Source organism: Notechis scutatus, chromosome 2 (genome assembly GCF_049901735.1).
Source record: "Notechis scutatus isolate UNSWTSFEM ecotype Mainland chromosome 2, rNotScu1.2, whole genome shotgun sequence".
Lineage (NCBI taxonomy): Eukaryota > Metazoa > Chordata > Lepidosauria > Squamata > Elapidae > Notechis > Notechis scutatus.
Window position 1 is genome coordinate 16,653,570 of NC_142010.1, and position 20,715 is coordinate 16,674,284.

Here is a 20,715-nt window from a genome sequence, read left to right on the forward strand (position 1 = left end):
GGGTTAAACTGTCACGAGAAGTATGCAAGCAGAAGCAGAAACTTGGAGCAGAATAATAAGGTTCTCTTATTGGACGGGATCTATTCGTTTCACCCATCCCCGCCTATTTTAGTGCCCTTATATTTGCTCTTCTCCGTTTTCATTGGCTTAGCACTCGCAGATAGGCGGAGCTACTGCTTCCTCTCTTGGCAACCGAAGCTTTCCTCCCCTCCCCCCCCGCCTCCAAATTCCAATCCGGCCCGCGGCACTATGCGCATGAGCAGTTTGAGACCCTCGTCTGTTGACCGAACGTTAGAGACCGTTTGGTGAAGATTCGAAAGGGGCGGAGAGCGGGGGGGACGGACGGACGAGGAACTAACCAATGAAAAGACGGGAGGATCTGAGCAACCGGAGTTCCAGCACCTCACAGCCAATCAGAACACTCGCGCGTGCTGGGTGGGTTGAAACGTGGGAAAGGTGTGTCTTTAAGGGAAGCTGCTTGGAAGGGCGGACGTTGCCTTGAATCGCCCGTGTTTATTTCTTATTTGGGTTTATTGTATCTCTCGTTAAGAGTTGGGGGACAAAAATTGGAATTGAACTTAATGAGGCTTCATACGCAGGTAGCTATGAAATGTACAGCAACATAGCTAAGCAAAATACATTACAATTTAATGTGGGGGCATTGGGGCTGTCTGAATCGCCAGTACTGGTTAAGGGTACAGTTTATGCTGGATTTGCTAACCAGGATCAGAAATATATAAATTAACTGTGAGCCCAAAGCACTGCATGAAATGAAGTGATTGATGTTTTATCAGATTGTTTTAAATAACTGACGCTCATAAGATTCAGAAAGTTTAAAAATCCAATAAATGGGGTGGGGGGGAACATCCTGGAATTTCCCATATAGGAACTATAACTGAGAATCATGTGGCTAAAAGTAAAACCATGTTCCCCAATGTGGAGACTGCAGCTTCCAGTCATGTGGAGTCCCAGGTTGGTTGGCATAGCCTAACTAAAGCATCTGAGATTGTGAGGTTGGTGAGGCTCTGGTTTAGAGCAAGGGTCTTCAAACTGGGCAAGTTTTCAGACTTGTGGACTTCAACTCCCAGAATTCCTGAGCTAACAGGACGGGAGGAGGAATTCTGGGAGTTGAAGTCCACAAGTCTTAAAGCTGTCAAGTTTGAAGACCTCTGGTTGAGACTCTAAACCAGTGCTTTTCAATTTTTAAGATGTGTGGACTTCATCTCCTAGAATTCCCCGGTCAAGACACTCAAATCTGTTTGTTATCCTTCCATAATGGAATGATCTCAGCCAGTGTTTGTCTACCAGCAATAATAGGCTCAATGAGAAATAAATTGGAATGTATTCAAGCCAACTGGAATATTTATTTATTTTTGTAAGGGGGCATGATCTGGAAGATGGAAGCCTGCTCCTTTTCCAAAGAAAAAAATATATATGTGAACTCAGTGTTTCAAGTTGAGGCTTTTATCGGCTGAGGTTGATTGGGTAGCTCGTCTTTTTCTTGAAAATAACTGATTTTTAAACTGATGCATCATAAGGTTTCCTGCAGAATGCAATGTTGCAATGTGTGCTATATATGAAATATGTGGTATACGTGAAGTATGTGTGATATTTGTTTATAATCCTATAAATAAAATTTTCTGCCACCTTACTGAAAATTACACGGTATATGTGTACACACACATGTACACACATACACACATATCTGCATGTAATTTTCAGTAAGGTGGCAGAAAAAAATGTGTATAGGTTTATTTAGGAAAAAAAGGTGATTTGTCTGTTCTTAAATAGTTACACTGATTTCCTGCAGATTTCCAGATAAAATACTGTATAAAGCATTGGCTGTCCTCTTAGATACTTAAATTAGTTTAATTTTATTTAAGAGAAGAAAGATCATTTTTATATAATCTCCACTGCTCATTGCAATAACAGGAAAGTAAGCTATTTCTCTATGTCAATGTTTCTTAAATGTTTTTTCTTTCAGGATTCTTTCCCATTTTTAAAATTATGGAGAACCCCAAAAGAGCATTTATTTGTATGGGTTATATTTATTGATATTTACTATATTAAAAAAAACTAACTCTATACCCATACTTTGCTACAAAACTATGTGATCGGGCTTCGTTTTGGGGGAGGAAAATAAGGGGGGGGGGGGGAATTGTGCCATCAGTATTCATCTGGCTAGCATCCTGTCAGTGTATGAGAAAGTTGAGGGTTGTTTGGAAACTGAAACAGTATTTGCTGTGTGAGCAAGGAGGCAGCAAGGAGCCTGGGCATGGCTTAGCTCAACTGTTCTGTACTAAAGCTGGTTGCTGCTGTGAAAATAAAATGGAAACTGAAACTCCTTTCCTCTGCTTGTGTTTTGCATTTGGAAGAGATTTCTTTTCAGGTGGGAAAGGGGAGTAGAACTCCTTAGCATCAGAGCGTGTTAATAATAATATACAAAATACTAATGCTCTGGTGGTCATGTTGAAAAATCCTTTCCTAGTGAGCACCTAGAAGCCAAGAGGAATATATGTGCCAATTTTCAAGTTTATAGGCTTTACAGTTCTGGAGATTTTGTGATGATGCATGAGTGGTATTTTGCATATATATATATATATATATATATATATATATATATATATATATATATATTATATATGTATGTATGTATGTATGTATGTATATATATGTATGTATGTATGTATGTGTATATATATAGTATATAGATTAAAATTGATGCATTCATTGTTGTTACGGCTTCTCACGATTGTTTGATAGGATTTTAATATTGTATTATCTTTCAATATAGGCTGGCAAATAATTTTGATTTCATGGACCACTGAGAGGATCTTGGAATGCCAGGATCACCCTTTAAGAGACACTGCTTTATGTAATCCTTCTCAGATAGTGGAATTACCTGGAAATATACTCCTGAGTGCCATCAACTCACCAGATTGTGACTTGTGGTACATCTTCTGTCATCGAAGAGTCATTTGGTCTAGGGGTCTCCTGCTTAAGCAAAGGGTTTGACTAGAAGACCTCCAAGGTACCTTCCAATTCTGTTATTCTCAGTCATTGCCTTTAGGGTTATAGGGCATTTTTCCTTAATCAGGAGTCTAGCTTCTTTGGAGTCGTGCAAAAAGGCCTTCAATTGTAATAGATTTAATTAATTTTCACATGAATATTTTGTTCATTTGATAGTGAAATTTTCCTTTCTCTGTCGTATTCCTTTTCCCTTTTGTTTACTATCATCATATTGATTTTGCACCTTATTTTTCCCTTTCTTAAATGTTTTTTAGATCTTAAGTCCTTTAGTTCTCTCTTTTCTCTCTTCCTTCTTTCTTGATCAAATTCTGAGATTTATTAAAAATGGCTCCTTCCTTTCTTTCTTGTTCCTCTGCTGTCTTCATCTGTTGTAATGTTTGTTGATAGTTAGTAAGCGCCATTTCTAAAAAAAGAAAGCTTCTTCCACACCATCTTTACCATTTTTTTTTGCTTGTTCATATTCTTTTCTTAGTTCCTCAACAGAAAAAGCCATTATAAATCTTTTCTTTCTTTTCCCCTTCTTTCTTCTTACAACAACCAGAATATTCAAAAGAAAATAAAAAAATAAAGCAGTCCCAAAGTTATCAGTCAGTCCAAACCAAGGCAGAGTTCTCACTTTCTCCTTCTGGGGTAATATCAATCAAAGAGAAAGAAAGTCCAAATCTGTTTAAAATCTTATTGTAATATATTCTAGTCTTCAAATCCTTAAGGCATCTCCTCCAACAAAGTCTTAGCATACAAATATTTTCTTTTTAATCCTCTCTCTTCCCACTCATCGCTTAAAACCAATTTTCACCTAAAAAAAGGTTTCTTAATATCCAGTTATTTATTCCGTAGGAAAAGAGGGAAAGCTATCCTTTCAGCACCATCAAACTGCCGCTTTTTTCCTCTTCTGGCAGGTATTATTCAGAAAGTCATACTTTTCAGGAATTTTATTAAATATGTCTTAGAGTCCTAGGAGCCAAGAAAAACTTTCTCCTTTCAAGCACTTTCTCCACTTCCTCCTGCGCATTCTTACCCAGCTGCCAGCTTCTTTGTGGCGGCCATTACGGACCGCCGCTGCACCGCCCTGGGAAAAGGGGGTTCTACCGGCCGGGAGGGGTCTGCAACACCCCAAACCCCTCTCCGGATCCCCCTACCTTCAGCTGCCCTGCAGGGTGCCTAGCTCGCACCCGTCTGGGTCGGAGCCCCAAAGCGGCTAGCGGGCAGGGATCGCGCAGCCGCAAATCCCTGCCGCCGCGAAGCCGACAAACCGGAAGTCTCCAGTAAGGCAGAGGCTAGAAGAAGGGGGGTAGAAAGGTTTGTTGGGAGAAGAAAGAAAGGGAAAAGGTGGAGAAAAGCTACAATGTTTTGAAATTAAATGAAAAAAAGGAATTTTTTATAGATAATGGATAAAGTATAATTTTTTAAAAAAGATTTTGCGGTACATAAGATGAGATGGTAGTATTGTAATGGTTTAAGAGTTGATAAGAGATTAAAATGTTAAAATGTTTAAAAATGATTGGCTTTAAAATTTAATAATAGGGAGGTTTAGAATACTGTTTTAATTAAAGAGTTTAATAAGATTATGGTATTGATGTTATTATAAAATTTTTATTATAGTATTTGTTTTTAATATTTGGATTTATTGTCTAATTATGTATTTAATTATTTTGGATGTACTAGTTAGATAGAATGTACCAAGCAAAATCGGATTGGGTACTGGATGTTATCTTAAAGGTTAATTTGATTAACTTAGGGAGGAGATAGAAAGGCATCATACTCCTATTAATGATTTCAGGAGAAACTTATTTTCTTCTTTTTATAAGGAATGAGACAAAGGGATGATAAAAATGGACAAAAGATACAAATATAATGATTCAAACTAAGATGATTAATTAAGATAGAATTAAGAAGAGTGAAATATGTGGAGAAGTTAATATAGAAGGCTTAGAATGGTAAATAAAATAAGTAATGATATGTAAGATGAGTATGAATATAATTGAAGTCCATGAAGAGAGAGATACCTGGGTCCAAGTTACTTTCCAAAAGATTTTTTTATGTTTTGTGTGTTGTGTGTATATGTTTTTTTGGGGGAGAATTAGTAAAAGCTTGCAGAAATATAGAATGAGAATAATGGTAACTAAGTCAGAAAGAAATAGACAAATAATAATAATGATATTGAATAAGAGTAAAGAGAAGTAAAGAGAAATTGAATAAGAGGTTTTTGTATGTTATATGGAAATGGTTTAAAACAGAATCATAATTTATCTGACTTGTTAAATTTACAATGAAAAAAGGTTTAAACATGTAATGAATAATGATAATTTGTGTGTTTTAAAAATTGATAGTGAAATTTTGTTTTAATAATGTGTTTAAATAGTCATGAGTAGAATTCAAATTATTATTGCTCAGTGTATTTGTACATTTTGAAGGACCTTGAAGTGAGACCATGGACAAGAGGAAAGATTCAAACAAGCACCTGGACCCCCCTGCTGTGTTCCAGATTACAAGGCCAACTGGTAAAGAATCAGCAAATTCTTTCTTAGAGATAACCTAACCATGAGTTATTGCTATGGTTGCAACTTCTAAGCTAGCCTACTTAATGGATTATGTGTGTTCTGTAGAAATGTACCTGAAATCCACTAAGTAAATTTTCTAGATTATTTCCTGAGACTATCTACAAAGAGCATAACTTGCCAATTGTTATATTATGAGACTAATCCAGTTCTGGTTGCAGTTTAAAATGGTGCCTATAAAACCTTTACAAAATCAATTTGGCATAGTTGTTGAGGCACCAAGCTAGAAAATAGGAGACTGGGAATTCTAGTCCTCCTTTAGGCCCAAAGCCAGCTAAGCAACCTTAAGCTAGCCATTGCCTCTCAGCCCTAGGAGGCAGGCAATAACAAACTGCTATTGAAATCTTACCAAGAAAACTGCGGGACATGTCCAAGAAGTCACCAGAAGTCAATATTGACTTGACGATGTGTTTGTGCGCATACACAGACACGCACACCATACCCTTTAAGAAAACAGTCCTATCTCTGACCTCTGAAGATTTTCTGCTACAGTGTGAGAAATTGATCAGGTGGCCAGAAGAGCAAAGAGATATTTGTGTTTTCCATTTCTTTCCTGATTTCTTTCATCAAATAATTTTCTTTCCTTAAACTAGCACAACTGTTGTCTGTGTAAAACTTAAGATCCCCGTTCTGTGCTTTCATGAACAACTAATGGTTTTTTATCTGGTGTGAGCCTGGCTTAGCATTACATATCCAAATAGAAAATCATGGTCTTAGGTCTTTTCTGTGTTTTTTCCCCTCCTTAGGATTTACAGAATTGATTCCACCTTCACATTTCCAGAGCCAATCAGCACCACCTCCAATAGTATCTACTACTGGGCTCTTGGGGGCCGCAGCTTACCCTAACTGGGAGGAGATTGCTGAACTCCGACGAGAGAATTTGCGTTTGAAAGATGAACTCCAAAGATGGAATACAAAAGTAGATACGACAGAAGACCCAAAAGATAAAACCAGGTGAACAATTCTGTATTTTATTCATTTTCTCTGAACTTTGTTAATTCTGTGTTGAGCTGGGAGAGGAAACTATTAAGAAGCACATTGCTTTGAACTGTTTCTTAGCTAAAACGATGGAGAGCGGCACCTTCATTTTTCTCTAGTTTTGTTCTCTTTCCTTTGGACCCTATACAGGTAGTCCTCCACTTACTACCAAAATAGAGCTCAAAATTTCTGTTGCTAGGACAGCTGTTAAGTGGGGTATGCCCCATTTTACGACCTTTCTTGTCACAGTTGTTAAGTGAATCGCTGCAGTTAAATGAGTAATATGGTTGTTAAGTGAATCTGGCTTCCCCGTTGACTTTGTGAGAAGGACACAAAAGGTGATCACGTGACCCCAGGACACTGCAACTGTCATAAATACATGCCAGTTTCCAAGCATCTTGAGTTTTGATCACATGAACATGGGGCTGTGGGCAATGGATGTAAGTATGAAGAAAGAAAGAAAAAAACGGTTGTAAGTCACTTTTTTCAGTGCCATTGTAACTTTGAATGGCCACTAAACGAATGTAAAGTTGTGGACTACCTGTACAGAAGATCAAACCACTTATGGTCTCTTTGACTCGTGGCTTTTAGCGGGGAAATATTATGTATTCTGTTTCTGTTATTGAGTGAGCAGTTCCTAGAATTGTCCTTCCTAATGTAGAAAACAGATAATCAGAGTTGGAAGGGACCTTGTAGGTCATCTAGTCCAAACCCCCCCCCCGCCGCCCAAGCGAGAGACCCTACACCATTTCTGCAAATGTCAGTCCAATCTCTTCTTGAAAGTCTCAAGTGATGATGCTCCCACAACTTCCCAGGACAAGCTGTTCCATTGGTTGATTGTTCTGTCAGAAAGTTTCTCCTTATTTCCAGGTTAAATCTCTCCTTGTTCAGTTTCCATCCATTATTCCTTGTCTGGCCTATAGGAGCTTTAGAAAATAGCTTGACCCCCTCCTCCCTGTGGCAGCCCCTCAAATATTGGAAGACTGCTATCCTGTCTCCCCTGGTCCCTCTCTTCACTAGACTAGCCAGGCCCAGTTCCTGTAACCATTCTTCATATGTTTTAGTCTCCAGTCCCCTAATCATCCTGGTTGCTCTTCTCGGTACTTTTTGTAGAGTCTCAACATCTTTTTTATAATGTGGTTACCAAAACTGGATGCAGTACTCTAGGATTTATAGAGTGGTATTAGTACCTCACTTGATCTCAATTGTATCCCTCTGTTAATGCAACTTAGGATAGCATTAGCTTTTTTGGCTGCTGCTGCACACTGCTGGCTCCTATTTAGCTGGTTGTCCGCTAAGACTCCAAGATCCCTCTCACAGTTACTCTCACAGATGCCCTTCAGATTGTATGGACATCCAATACCTGGATTCACGGCAATAGTTATGCCGGCTGGACAATTCTATGAACTGAAGCTCACAAATCTGGAAGGTTGCAATCCAGATGGAGAAGTCTGCCTAGAGCAGGCGTGTCAAACTCAACACCTGTGGGCTGGATGCGGCCCACAGGGTGCTTAGATCTGGCCCATGAGGCCTCCCTGGAAACAGCAAAGGACCAGCCCACAGGCTGAAGGAAGGGAGGGAGGAAGGGAAGGAAGGAAGAGAAGGAAGGAAGATAGATAGATTATATTGAGAGGGAGGGAGGGTCTGAGGAAAATCCTGCCTTAGCACTTGGCCACCACAAGTGCCCCTGACACAAATGATGTCGAGTTGGCCATGCCCAGCCCGGCTACCCTCCCCTGCTCCCCCCCCCAGTCAAACACAACCCTGATGCAGTTCTCAGTGAAATAGAGTTTGACACTCCTGGCCTAGAGCATTCTCCCTTGAGATAGGAGAACATCCTGACATTTCCTCTCTTCTATTCAAGGTCCTTGGATAGGTTGGCTGAGCCTTCAAATGTGACCCTGGCAATGTCTCAACAGGCTGAAATCATCGCCCATCAGCTCCACGAGATCCAGCGGTTGGAGTCAGAAGTTAGTGCCCTCCGAGTGTCCTCTGCCCAACAGGAGGCAACCATAGCTGCTCGGGAAAGTACCCTGTCCAATCTCCAAGGAGAACTAACCTTCCTCAAAAGCCAGAACCTTACTGAAGTTGCTCTCCTGAAGACCCAACTGGAAGAAGTCAGGAAAAGTAGTCAGCAAGAGAAAGAGGCCCTAAGGAATGAATTAGAAGAGCTCAGGAAGCAAAATCAGTTGAAAACAGATTTCCTGAGGGAGGAACTGGAGTCAACCAAGGAAAGGAGCAACCATGAAATCACCCTGGCTCAGGGAGAGCTGCAGCAGATGAGGGAAGAGAGAGAGGTGGAGCGGAGGAGGCAGGAGGCCATGGTTCAAGAATGCCGACAGTCAGTGCTGAAAGAGTACCAAACAAAGGTAACTGCAGAATGAAAAATAGCAATAGCACTTAGACTTATAGGCCACTTCACAGTGCTTTACAGCTCTCTCTAAGCCAGGGGTCTCCAACCTTGGCCACTTTAAGACTTGTGGGCTTCAACTCCCAGAATTCCTCAGCCAGCTTTGATGGCTGAAGAATTCTGGGAGTTGAAGTCAACAAGTCTTAAAGTGGCCAAGGTTGGAGACCCGTGCTCTAAACGGTTTTACAGAGTCAGCCTATTGCCCCCAACAATCTGGGTCCTCATTTTACCCACCTTGGAAGGATGGAAGGCTGAGGCAACCTTAAGACCTTTCAGGATCGAACTCCTGGCAGTTGGCAGAGTTGGCCTGCAATACTGCATTCTAACCACGGCTCTCAACAAAACATGTTGAGAAATGATATTTTTTTTTTAGAAAAGGCATCAAATAAAATAAGTTGCAAAGCTCTCTGGAAAAAAAAGCATTGGAGAGCAGTTACAACAGTTTGTTACAACAGACTGCTGTAACTGCTTACAACAGTTTATGACTTACAACAGTTTGTTTAATGACCATTCAGAGTTACAGTGGCACTGGAAAAAAAAGTGACTTAAGACCATTTTTCCATACTTAACAACTGTTATAGCATCAACGTTGATCGAAATTCACGGTCTCGTTATCAAAATTCAGACGTTTGGCAACTGACTCATATTTACGATGGTTGCAGTGCCTCAGGGTCATGTGATCTCCTTTTGCAACCTTCTGACAAGAAAAGTCAATGGGGAAGCCACATTCACTTAACAGCCATGTTACTAACTTAACAATGGCAGTGATTCACTTTAACCACTGTGGCAAGACAGGTCACAAAATGGGGCAAAAGTCACTTCACAACTGTCTCGCTTAGCAACAGAAATTTTGGGCTCCATTGGTAGCTGTAACTCGAGGACTACCTGTAATTTCAAATAGAGTGATAGAAGTGAGCTTATGTACCAAGTCTACCAGCATCTCTTTTTCCTCCCACAGTTGGATAAGCTATCTGAAGTCTATGAAGCTGAGGCGACTTCCTTGAAGCATCAGATATGTGCATTCCAGCAGGATTTGGAAGCTCAGCGTAAGGAAGCCAGTCAGTTAAGAGAGAAAAAAGATACGCTCCAGAACCAACTCAGGTTGCTTTATTTTTTCTTCACTGCCTCTTCTCACAATTTTCCTTCCCTGGTACAGAGATCTTATTCAAGGTAGTCCCTGGTTTCTCTCTTCCAGTGTGACTGAGGCAGAACTGGCTTCCCAGAATGCTTTGGTGCTGCAGTTTAAGACCTACGTGGGGGAGCAGAAGTCAAATAAACCTGGTTTTGAACAGGAGCGGCTGATAAATCGAATACAGGTGAGATTATAAGGGCGACTGGTTTGGTCCTCTGACCCATCTGGTCTAGCGGTCTGCTCTTTTGATCAGCTCCACTAGGAAGCCCCTTAGGATTAGCTCCACTAGGAAGCAGATGGCCTTCGTGTCAGCCCTGAAGCCATTTTCCCCTGGCACCTTCAGGGCTGCTGATCCTGTGCCACCTGATCCTGTTCTTCTACCTCCTCCTGTGCCTGTTCTACTACTTCCTCCTGTGCTTCCTCTTTAATGGCTATTTGTGGTTTACTGATTTTATCTTTAGGGACTATTTGGGTGTCAATAATAACATCATTGCTGGATTCCTGTTCCAGTTTATCCCATCCAAGGTGCTCTAGAAATTTTGCATTAGCACTACAATAAACATGAGCTGTGCCTTGATCCCAAAATCTAAACGATCTATGGTTGGCCTCATAACCCACAAAAAATAACTTCTTAGCTCTATGTTGCCCTTTCAGTCTTACTTGTGAGGGAATATGCACCCATGCTGGAGCTCCAAATGTGTGTAAATAACTTAGATTTGGTTTTCTGCCATGCCAACGAGTGAATGGCAATTCTCCAGTTGTTGTATTAACTACATTGTTTAACACATGATTACTACACATTATGGCCTCACCCCACAGTGTTTCAGGTAAACCTGAATCAGATAACGTAGTGCGAGCCATGGCTTGTAATGTTTCCCCTCTTCGTTCTACAAACGAGTTATGTTGTGGTCTGTAAGTGCAGAACATTTATGTTCAACATCAGCCAATTTCAACATAGTTTGGAATCTTTTGTTAACAGACTCAGTCCCATTATCAGTTACTAAAGTAATTACTTTACTCCTCATTTTTCTCTCTGCAAGCCTTAGCCAGTTAAAGAAATGTTGGAATGTCTCTGTTTTGTTTTTCATAAGATAGCAGAAACCGTATCGTAATGGTCCATAATACTCAAAATATAACAGGCACCTCCTAAACTTGGTTTTTTAGGACCAATTATGTCAGCAAACACAACCTCTAAAGGTTCTTTGGTCTTAAATCCATTTAGTCTGTTTGCAGGAGTAACCTTACTTTTTTCTTGGCTACAAGCATTACAGTTTAAATACTTGATACAGGGTTTCAATTTTACTCCCTCTGACAATTCAACAGTTTATTTCAGCATTTTGAAATTAATGTGCCCCAGATGTCTATGTAATAAATGTATACATTCATCATGTGGCTTAACATTGTTATAAACTGAGTAAGCCATCTGCAATTGGTCATCATATATTACATATAAATCATTCTCTAATGTAGCAGTAATACTGTTATCCTGTTTCTCTATTATACAGTTATCTCCCCTAAAGGTTACTACATAACCAATATTAACTAAAGCCCTTACTGATAGCAAATTAAATTTCAGTTTAGGCACATGTAACATAGTTAAATGTTCACTTATACAAGAACAATATGCAGTACCTTCACCTGATGCGTTAATCATCCATCCATTTGCCAATGATACATGTTGTCTACTTGTGGACATCTTTATAAACCTGTTTCTATCTTTAGTAATGCATTGTGATGCTCCACTATCAACAACCCACAAATCATGATTTACAGTTGAATTGCTAGACATAGCTAAACTAACATTCTTCTTAGCCTTCTGGTGATTACCAGTATTGTGTTGTTTTCCCTTCTTACAGAATCTAGCCCCACAAGAAAAACATTTCCTAACAGTATAGGCAGTTGAAAACAAATCCACTTCTTGTGCTTGTTCCTTCCTCAGTTGGTCCCTACCCAGCCGTCTTCTTGCTTCTTCTAACAACCTTCCAGTTATGTCAGTCAATGTCAGTTTATCTCTGGGCAGGACTTCCAGTGAAGATACATAGTCATCATAACTTTCATCCAATGAGGAAAGAATGATGTAAACTTAATGCAGCTCTGAAAATATCAGTTCCTTTTCATGTAGCTCTTGAAAAGTTATTTTCATGAAGTTTAAATGAGCTAACATATCTCCACCTTTCAGAAGACGTGCTCTAAACAGTTTACGTGTAAGATGTATGTGTGCACCTACACTGTCACGAACATAAATCCTCTTCAAATTCTCCCAACACTTAGCAGCAGACTCTTCTCCACGAATATGGACTAGCTGCTGGTCACTCAGTGTTAGTCCAATTATACAAAGAGCTCGTTCGTTGTTCTGTTTAAAGTCAGCAAGCTTCTTGGCATCATCCTCATTAGATGGATCCCAAGCATTTACTTCCGGTGGGTCTTGAACTACATTTCATAAACCTTCTCTACGCAGAAGTAGACTGCACTTCATAGACCAGGAAACATAGTTTGTTCCATCCAACTGGGTTATCAGTGATAGACTTGTTGAAGTGACTTGTGCCATCTTTACCAGGATAGTAAACCACAATTAAACAGTAAACAGCTGTCTGTATACAGTACTGTGTATTCACAGTAATTCTCAGTTATCTGAGCTTGGGCCCATAACCAGTGTTGAGGTAATTCCCCGTTAGGAGAATGAGCGCATACAGGGAGACGTATTTGAGAGTAGTGTTTGAATAATACACATACACAGAACACAGATACACTGTACAGTAAATGTAGGTTTTTACTTCCAGAAACGTTAAGCAAAGTCCAAACAAGCAATCCAAAGTCATTCACAGGTAAGATCAGTCAGTTTTTAGTCCAGGGATAATCCAGTAACAAAGTCCAGTGTCAAAAACAGTTCAGTATCAGACTTACATCAAATCCAGAAAATATCAGTCAAGTAGGAAAAATGGAGGAACGGCAACTCTTTCCAACAGAAGGAAACAGAGATACACTCACACTCTCTTCTGAGACTAAGGCTAAACAACCCAGGTTTCTGGCTCCATCTTATGGCCGTTTGAGAAACCACACCTAATTGCTCTTAAAGATACAGTTTTAAAATGTTTATCCTGGTTTATATATTTCTAACCCAAATATCTGTTTGGTGACTTATATTCCTAACAGCTGCCACAACGGAGATGAGTAGTGCTGTGGGAACAGGAGGGAGGGAGGTAGAGATAGCTGGGGGATTGTAGCCAAAATAAAATTCTTTCTTTTGAGAACCAGGGACGTTCCCACCAGGTGCGAGGAGGTGGGATCTGAGACCAACTGACCCTTGGACTGTGACCGGATTGGACAACGTGATGGATTGCATAAGCAGGAGAAAGAAAACTTTACTTTTAACTAGGGGGAAACCAGAAGGGGGTTTAGAGTCGGGTTTCCCCCAGATGTGCCAATATGACATGACTAATAAATCGATACTTTGAGGAAGATGCCTGCTTTGGAGTTTTGATTCCGCTAGGTGTGTTAACTGGAACCCTGCCACTTTGAAGGCAGTCTCACTTCTGTTAAAGCTAACAGTCATAACGTTCCTTGAATTCCATGCCGATGGTTGTATGTGAAAATTGGTCAAAACTCACTTTTTCCCCAGTGTTATTGTAACTTGGAACGGTCACTAAATGAAGGATTGTAGAGTTGAGGACTACCTGGGCACCATTTTTCTTTCTTTTTGTTTCAGCAACTTGAGGATGAGAAGGGGGCTCTGAAAATGACAGCTGAACTTCTGCAAGTTCGTGTGGCTTCGTTAGGCGATATCTTGACTCTACAGGAGACCGAGCTTGGTAAAAAGGTGGTTTCATTTGATCGCTTTAGAAAAGTCCGATGTCTCATCTAATCGGGGTTTAGAATATAATGATCCATACAGCATTGCTGTAAAACCGGTACTTGTAATGGAATATAAAAGCCTACACAATGTAAGATCTGGATACTGTACTGCAGGGTTGTCAAACTGGATTTCATTGAGGGCCGGATCAGCATTGTACCGTATTTATCGGCGTATAACACGCACAGGCGTATAACACGCATCTTCATTTTAAGAGGGAAATTTCAGGAAAAAAAATTAAATTTCTAAATAAAAACTTTGAAGCAAAATAAGGGTAGCTCAGAACTTTTTTTTTTATTAATATTATTACCACTTATAAGGTAAATCAGTGGTCCCCAACCTTTTTGTACCAGGGACCGGTTTCAAGCAGAAAATTTTTGCAAGGACCGGGGGAAGAGAAGAGAAGGAGGCTTCGCTCTCTCGCTGCTCCACCATCCAAGGAAGAAACTGCTTCAAAGAAGCGGGGGCTTTTCCTGTCGCCGCAGCTATTCCGAGCGCCCGCTTCACCCCCACTCCCACCCGCGCGCTTCAATCCACAGTGTCCCATTCTGCCTGCCTGCCTTAGTTTCTGGTTGTTTGGGAGCAGCTTCGGCTGAGAATAATAACTATTCGCCTCTTTTACTCAGCCAAGCTGTTCCGATTCAACCATTAACGAAGGCAGGCAGGCAGGCAGAACGGAGCACTGCGGGCGGGCGGGCGGGCGGACGGGGTGGGGTGGGGAGAACGGGCGCTTCAGGGAAGCTGCGGCGACAGGAAAAGCCCCCGCTTCTTTGAAGCAGTTTCTTCCTGTGCTGGTGGAGGAGCGAGAGCGACTGAGAGAGCTGACCCAGAGAGAAGGACAGGCTTCGGTTGCTTCCTCCCTCCCCTTCTTTCATTTGTGTCCTTGATCCCCGATCCCAGCAGCATTCACCGAAGGCTTCTTAACATTATCGGGCGTATAACACGCATACATCATTTGCCCCCTATTTTCAGGGGGAAAAAAGTGCGTGTTATACGCCGATAAATACTGTAATACTCTTCCATGGGCCAGCTTGGGGGGGGGAGGGGGACAGGATGGATACCTCCTGGAGCACCTTGCTGGCCAAAATGGGGCGGGTGGGGAAGTGCACTCCCTATGCCACACGCAGTTCCACCCCCCCATGCTCTATTTTGGCTGCCAGAAGCATCGAGGGCCGGTCCTTTGCTATTTCCAGGCTGGCACCGTGGGCCAGATTTAAGCATCCCGTGGGCCGTGAGTTTGATACCCCTGTCTGTGGTGGCCCAAGCACTCTGCTGGCAAAAACGAGCTCCTGAGCTCCGTTTTCAGCTGCGATTGCCTCCTGCAACCCTCTGCCAGGAAGAAACAGAGCTCAGTTTTCACTGACAGTGGCATCACGGGCCGGTCCAGATCTGGGCCCCAAGCCTTGAGTTTGACACCCTGCCATAGAATGTAAGAGCTAGAGGGGACTTTGTCGATCGTCTAGTTTTGTGATAGCGAACCTATGCCATGCATGCCAGAAATGGCATGCAGAGCCATCTCTTTGGGCACGCCAGCCGTCGCTTGTTGCTCTCGTGGGTTTGGGGCGGCCAGTCTTCACACGTGCAGGAACTCCAGAAACCGGAAGAGCAGCTTTCTTGCACGAAACATTAAAATTTTGGAGGAAGGGATGTAGCCCTGCTAAAATTGATGGATTCCCAGGGGCTTTCATATCTGGATAGGTTTTGAGTTTTGTTGAATGGAAGCTTTATCTTGCATCTGAAAAGTCTAGCATTTAAGAGAACAAGTCTTTGGCTTTTTTCTATATGTCACCAATGGTACACTTGTCCTTCCTGGTATCTGAAATCATTCCAAACAGAAGGGGATGATGTTGGATGTCTGAGTTTGTGCTTTATCTTCTCAGGTGCATCTCCAGGACCCTCTCCGGTCGGAGTCATCTCAAAAACTTCAGGGCCTGCTGACCAGATGGCGGGAGAAAGTATTTTCTCTCCTGGTGCAGCTGAAGTCACAGGAGCTGAGCCATAGAGATGACACTAAACGTTTGGAGAAGAAGGTATGGTCTATCCATGAACAGGGACTGCGGGCTTGAGCGGATTGGAGTACACACAGAAAACACCAGCGATTGTGCATTTTGCAAATGGGAACTCCTTAACTTATCAGGCTTTGTGGAGGCTAAGTGCCCACTGCCAAGAGTTCGATCCTGATGGGGCTCAAGGTTGACTCAGCCTTCCATTTTTCTGAGGTTGTTAAAATGAGGGCCAAGATTGTTGGGGGAAATATGCTGACTCTGTAAACCGTTTAGAGAAGACTGTAAAGCACTGTGAAGCGGTATATAAGTCCCAAGTGCTATTGCTGTCTGTTTAAATTGATGAAATGAATATACTGATCTTCCCATTGTGTTTATTGGGAAATAAACCCCCAAATGGAGCCTGAGCACTGTAAACTAGAATTTCTAGGTTTGTCGAGAAAGTTTTTGGTGGGGGTGGAGGGTGGGGAGAGAATGCTGAACACCTAGATTTTCTGATGAGATGTGAATGGTGGATACGAAAAATTATAATTGCCTTGGGCAATAAAAGTACTTAACACTATGTGGAAAGGCTCTTTATCTTGCTAGTTTTAATTAATGAGGTTATATGAAAAATTCATGAGTTGAATCTGGTTAGCGGCCAAGAGATCGGACCTGAATCAAGAAATGTATAGATTTTGCCTTTAACCATGATTTACTAGGCAATCCAAACCATGACTTGCTAGGCAAGCCAATTTCAGCCTCAGCTCCTACATTATCTGCATTAGAATACGTTTGAATCAAGAGTGCACAGCCTCTTGACTCCCAAAGCTTCCCAAAATTTTCTGAAAAGTTATCACAGAACTGTATGTTTCAACGTTACAGAAGGGGGGAAGTTATTAAAAACTATTATGGGCTGATCATATTTATACAATTGTTTTCATGTGATAGGTTTTGATCATAGCTGTGCCTTTGGCTTTCACTGGCTCCTGTGTTATTTGAACTGGAGCTCACAATATGCCCCTTAAATTGCCGATCTGGCATTTTGGTTTATTGTTTCTTCTGTTTTATTGTTTTATTCATCTTTGTTTTTATAGTCTGGTGGCAGATGTGTGAGGAGTGAAATATATAAGGCATGTAAAAGATTTCGCGTGCCTTTACATGCTTGGAAGTACATTATAAAACTCAAGTAGCATTGTACCTATTCTTTGAAAAACTGTAAATCCTCCAGAGTCTCTTTGGAGTTGGGCAACCTTGAAACCCTAAAAATAAGAGCCAATTTAGTATAGTGGTTAAGGTGCTGGGCTAAAAACCAGGAGACCGTGAGTTGTAGCCCCACCTTAGGCATGAAAGCTGAATGCATGACTTTGTGCCAGTCACCTCTCAGTTCAACTCACCTCACAGGATTATTGTGGGAAAATCAAGGAAGAAGGAGTATTATGTATATTCACTGCCTTGAGGTACTTATAAGTGGATAATTCACTATCCCCAGGTGAAAGAGATGGAAGAAGACGTGGCTTCTAGAGAACAGAAAGTAGTGTTGTTGCTCCACAGTCTTGAGGACAAAACTGCTGAAGCGGATATGGAAAGAGTAAGAAACAAGGTAATCTATTCTCACACAACCTATCTTGAAACAGAAAGATTTGTGACAACAGATCCCTCTGTATTATTTGGAAATGGTTGTTCCAGGAGTGACCGATAGTAATTGGTAATTGATGGGAGAAAATAAAAGGAGGAGAATTAACTATGTTTTAGGAGAGAATTTCTCAGTGGAAAGTATAACCACCGTAGAGAAGGGCTTTAATTTTGCTTAAGTGCAGTCTACTTATTCTCTACTATTCCATTTGGATAACCAGAGTTGGTGCATTATAATTGTGTTTTATATTCTTGATTGAACAATTCACTTTCCTATGGAGGAAGGTGTTCTGAAAGCTGAGTTGGAGGAACAACTCAACAACATTCACTGCAATGTAGCCAAACTAAAAAGCTTATAACAATCCTTAGATTGAGGGAAAGGTCTTTCTATTCTAGTTACCTTCTGCCTTGCACTAAGAATTGGGGCTTTTTGCAAAGTTCCACATAATTTATTTTCTCCTTGATTTATTATTTGAGCAACATGCTGACTGGCCTTAGCGGATTATTCTGTTACAGTCGTCCACTGTTTTCATTCTTTGGATGTAAGAAGATATGCAGACAAGGAGCTGTCTTCTGTGGGTCTGGAGTGAGTTATAGGAATCACTTGGAACTGACTCCCAGTGCACTGAGGATGGGCAGATTTCAAGCGTGATAGATGAAGAATGGCAGGGCCTTCTTTTGTTAATTCAAAATACTGATAGTCTTCGATGAATGGCTACAATTGAGCTCAAAATTTATGTAAATAACAAATTTGTTAAGTGAGTTTTGCCCCATTTTACCACCTTTTCTTGCCACCATTGCTAAATGAATCATTTGAAGTTGTTAAAGTTAGTAACCCGGTTAATAAGTGAATCTGGCTTCCCCATTGATTGTCAGAAGATTTGAAAAGGTGATCCCAGGACCCCGAGACACTGCAATTATCATAAATATGAACCAGTTGCCAAACATCTATATTTTGATCATAGGACCACAAGGATGCTACAACGATCATAAGTGTGAAAAATGGTCATAAGTCACTTTTTTCAGTGCTGATCCAACTTTGAACAGTCACTAAATAAACTGTTGTAAGTTGAAGACTTACAGGGAAATCAGGTTCTTACAGGTTCTCTTGGCAGCATAAGATTGGAGCAGTTCAGTTGTCACGTTTTCCTATTATCGATGGCTCAGCACCATTTTGGGTCTTTCATTTAAACAAGGAAGAGATTCTAAATGAGCGTGCAATTCTGATCCTTGGTGCTTCCTGCATTCCCGTGAGAGGTGACCCTTCTTTCCTCTCAGAATTTCACCTCTAACATTCTTTCCAATCAAAATAGATGATAGCAGTCCCTCCTCCTGAATAAAGAAATGGCTGTGCCAAGAGCAATCCGTGTACTTTCTATTGCTATTTGTTAGGGAAAAGCTGTTAGGAATTCTTGGTAGCCACCCGAAGGTGGGAGGTAAATAAAATAAAAAAGTAGAATTGATCAAGCAATTGCACTTAGACTTACATACCACTTCAGAGTGCTTTACACTTACGCTCTAAGTGGTTTACAGAGTCAACCAATTGCCCCCAACAATCCGAGTCCTCATTTTACCTACCTCGGAAGGATGGAAGCCTGAGTCAACCTTGAGGTGGTCAGGATCGAACTCCTGGCAGTGACAAGAGTTAGCCTACAAAGCTGCATTCTAACCACTGAGCCCCCATGGCTCTAATAAATCAAGGAGAGTCAACCTTGAGGCGGTTAGGCCACTGTTTCCACTGGCGCACCCAGAAACATGGTTAAAATTGGAACTTAGAATGAGAAAGATAGTTATTTAGAGCCTTGGTGGCACAGTGGTTTGAGTGCAGTACTGCAAGATGCTACTGTCTGCTGGCTGACAGCAATTTGGCCGTTCAGATCTCACCAGGCTCAAGGTTGACTCAGCCTTCCAGCAATAGCAATAGCACTTAGACTTATATACCGCTTTATAGTACTTTACAGCCCTCTCTAAGCGGTTTACAGAGTCAGCATATTTGCCCCCAACAGTCTGGGTCCTCATTTTACCCACCTCAGAAGGATAGAAGGCTGAGTCAACCTTGAGCCTGGTGAGATTTGAACTGTCAAACTGCAGCTAGCTGAAATAGCCTGCAGTATTGCACTCTAACCACTGCACCACTTCGGCTCTCTTCCAGCCTTCTGAAGGTAAAATGAGGACCCAGATGGTTGGGGACAATATGCTGACTCTCTAAACTCCTTAGAGAGGATTGTAAAAGCACTATGAAGCGGTATATAAGTCTAAGTGCTATTGCTACTTATTTAATTATTATAGTTATTTAATTCTAAAATAGGGCCTTGTAGTAGCATTAAGAGTTTCTACCTTGTATGGTATATTCCCGTGATGGCGAACCTATGGCACGTGTGCCACACGTGGCACAGAGAGCCATTTGTGCCAGCATGCGAGCTGCAGGCAAACTTACCTCACTGGGCATGTGTGCACCTCACAGCTGATTTTCGGCGGGTTTGAGGCCTTTTTCGGCCTCCCAAAGGCTTGAGAAAGGCTTCTGCAGGCTTTGCAGGCCGAAAATTAGCCCAGTTTCATCACTTCCTGTTTTCCGAAAATACCGGAAGTGCAGTGCAGGTAAGGGGGAGGCTGGGTGGGTGGGGATTGCGCGTGCATGCGGGGGAGGGCGAGCATTGCCTTCTGTGTGCTGGCACGTGAGCACAAGTGTGCAAGCGCGCACACAATTTTTGGCACAGGAGCCCCAAAAGGTTAGCCACCACTGGTATATTCTGAAGAGATCACAAGAATTCATGTTCTGGCCTGTTCAACAAAGAACCTTCCTTTTCTTACAGACTCTGCAAGCAGAGATGCTGCGCTCCAACGAACAAATGCATGGTTTTCAACAGAGGGAAGAGGCTGGTGAAAAAGCCCTTCGGGAACTGGCCGACTTTGTCAGCAGGTAATGGGGAGAATGGATCCTGGGCTTTTCATCAAACACCGATTCAGTTTATACAGGTAGTCCTCTCCTTACAACAGTTCGTTTAGTGACTGTTCAATGTTACAATGGCACTGAAAAAAGTGACATGACCGTATTCCTGTTTAATACCATTGGAGCATCCCCATAGTCACATGATCAAAATTCAGACGCTTTGGCCACTGACTTGTATTTATGACCGTTG

General features: G+C 41.6%; 1 protein-coding gene across 4 annotated transcripts in view; it reads left to right on the top strand.

The window, feature by feature from the left end:
- Positions 1–457: 457 nt before the first annotated feature.
- CCHCR1 (coiled-coil alpha-helical rod protein 1) overlaps positions 458–20,715 on the top strand; it is a 32,596-nt gene continuing 12,338 nt past the window's right edge. Inside the window, exons 1-11 of one of the 4 annotated variants that reach the window (XM_087954329.1) lie at positions 458–599; positions 2,795–3,031; positions 5,425–5,531; positions 6,335–6,542; positions 8,431–8,935; positions 9,935–10,077; positions 10,172–10,292; positions 13,815–13,925; positions 15,839–15,988; positions 17,433–17,543; positions 20,389–20,495. In XM_087954329.1, coding sequence (XP_087810455.1) covers positions 5,462–5,531; positions 6,335–6,542; positions 8,431–8,935; positions 9,935–10,077; positions 10,172–10,292; positions 13,815–13,925; positions 15,839–15,988; positions 17,433–17,543; positions 20,389–20,495 — 1,526 coding nt within the window. In that variant the 5' untranslated portion in view covers positions 458–599; positions 2,795–3,031; positions 5,425–5,461. Of the gene's footprint in view, positions 600–1,380; positions 1,477–2,794; positions 3,032–5,424; positions 5,532–6,334; positions 6,543–8,430; positions 8,936–9,934; positions 10,078–10,171; positions 10,293–13,814; positions 13,926–15,838; positions 15,989–17,432; positions 17,544–20,388; positions 20,496–20,715 lie in introns of all 4 variants that reach the window. The other 3 variants (XM_087954332.1, XM_087954330.1, XM_087954331.1) reach the window with 3 other exon arrangements.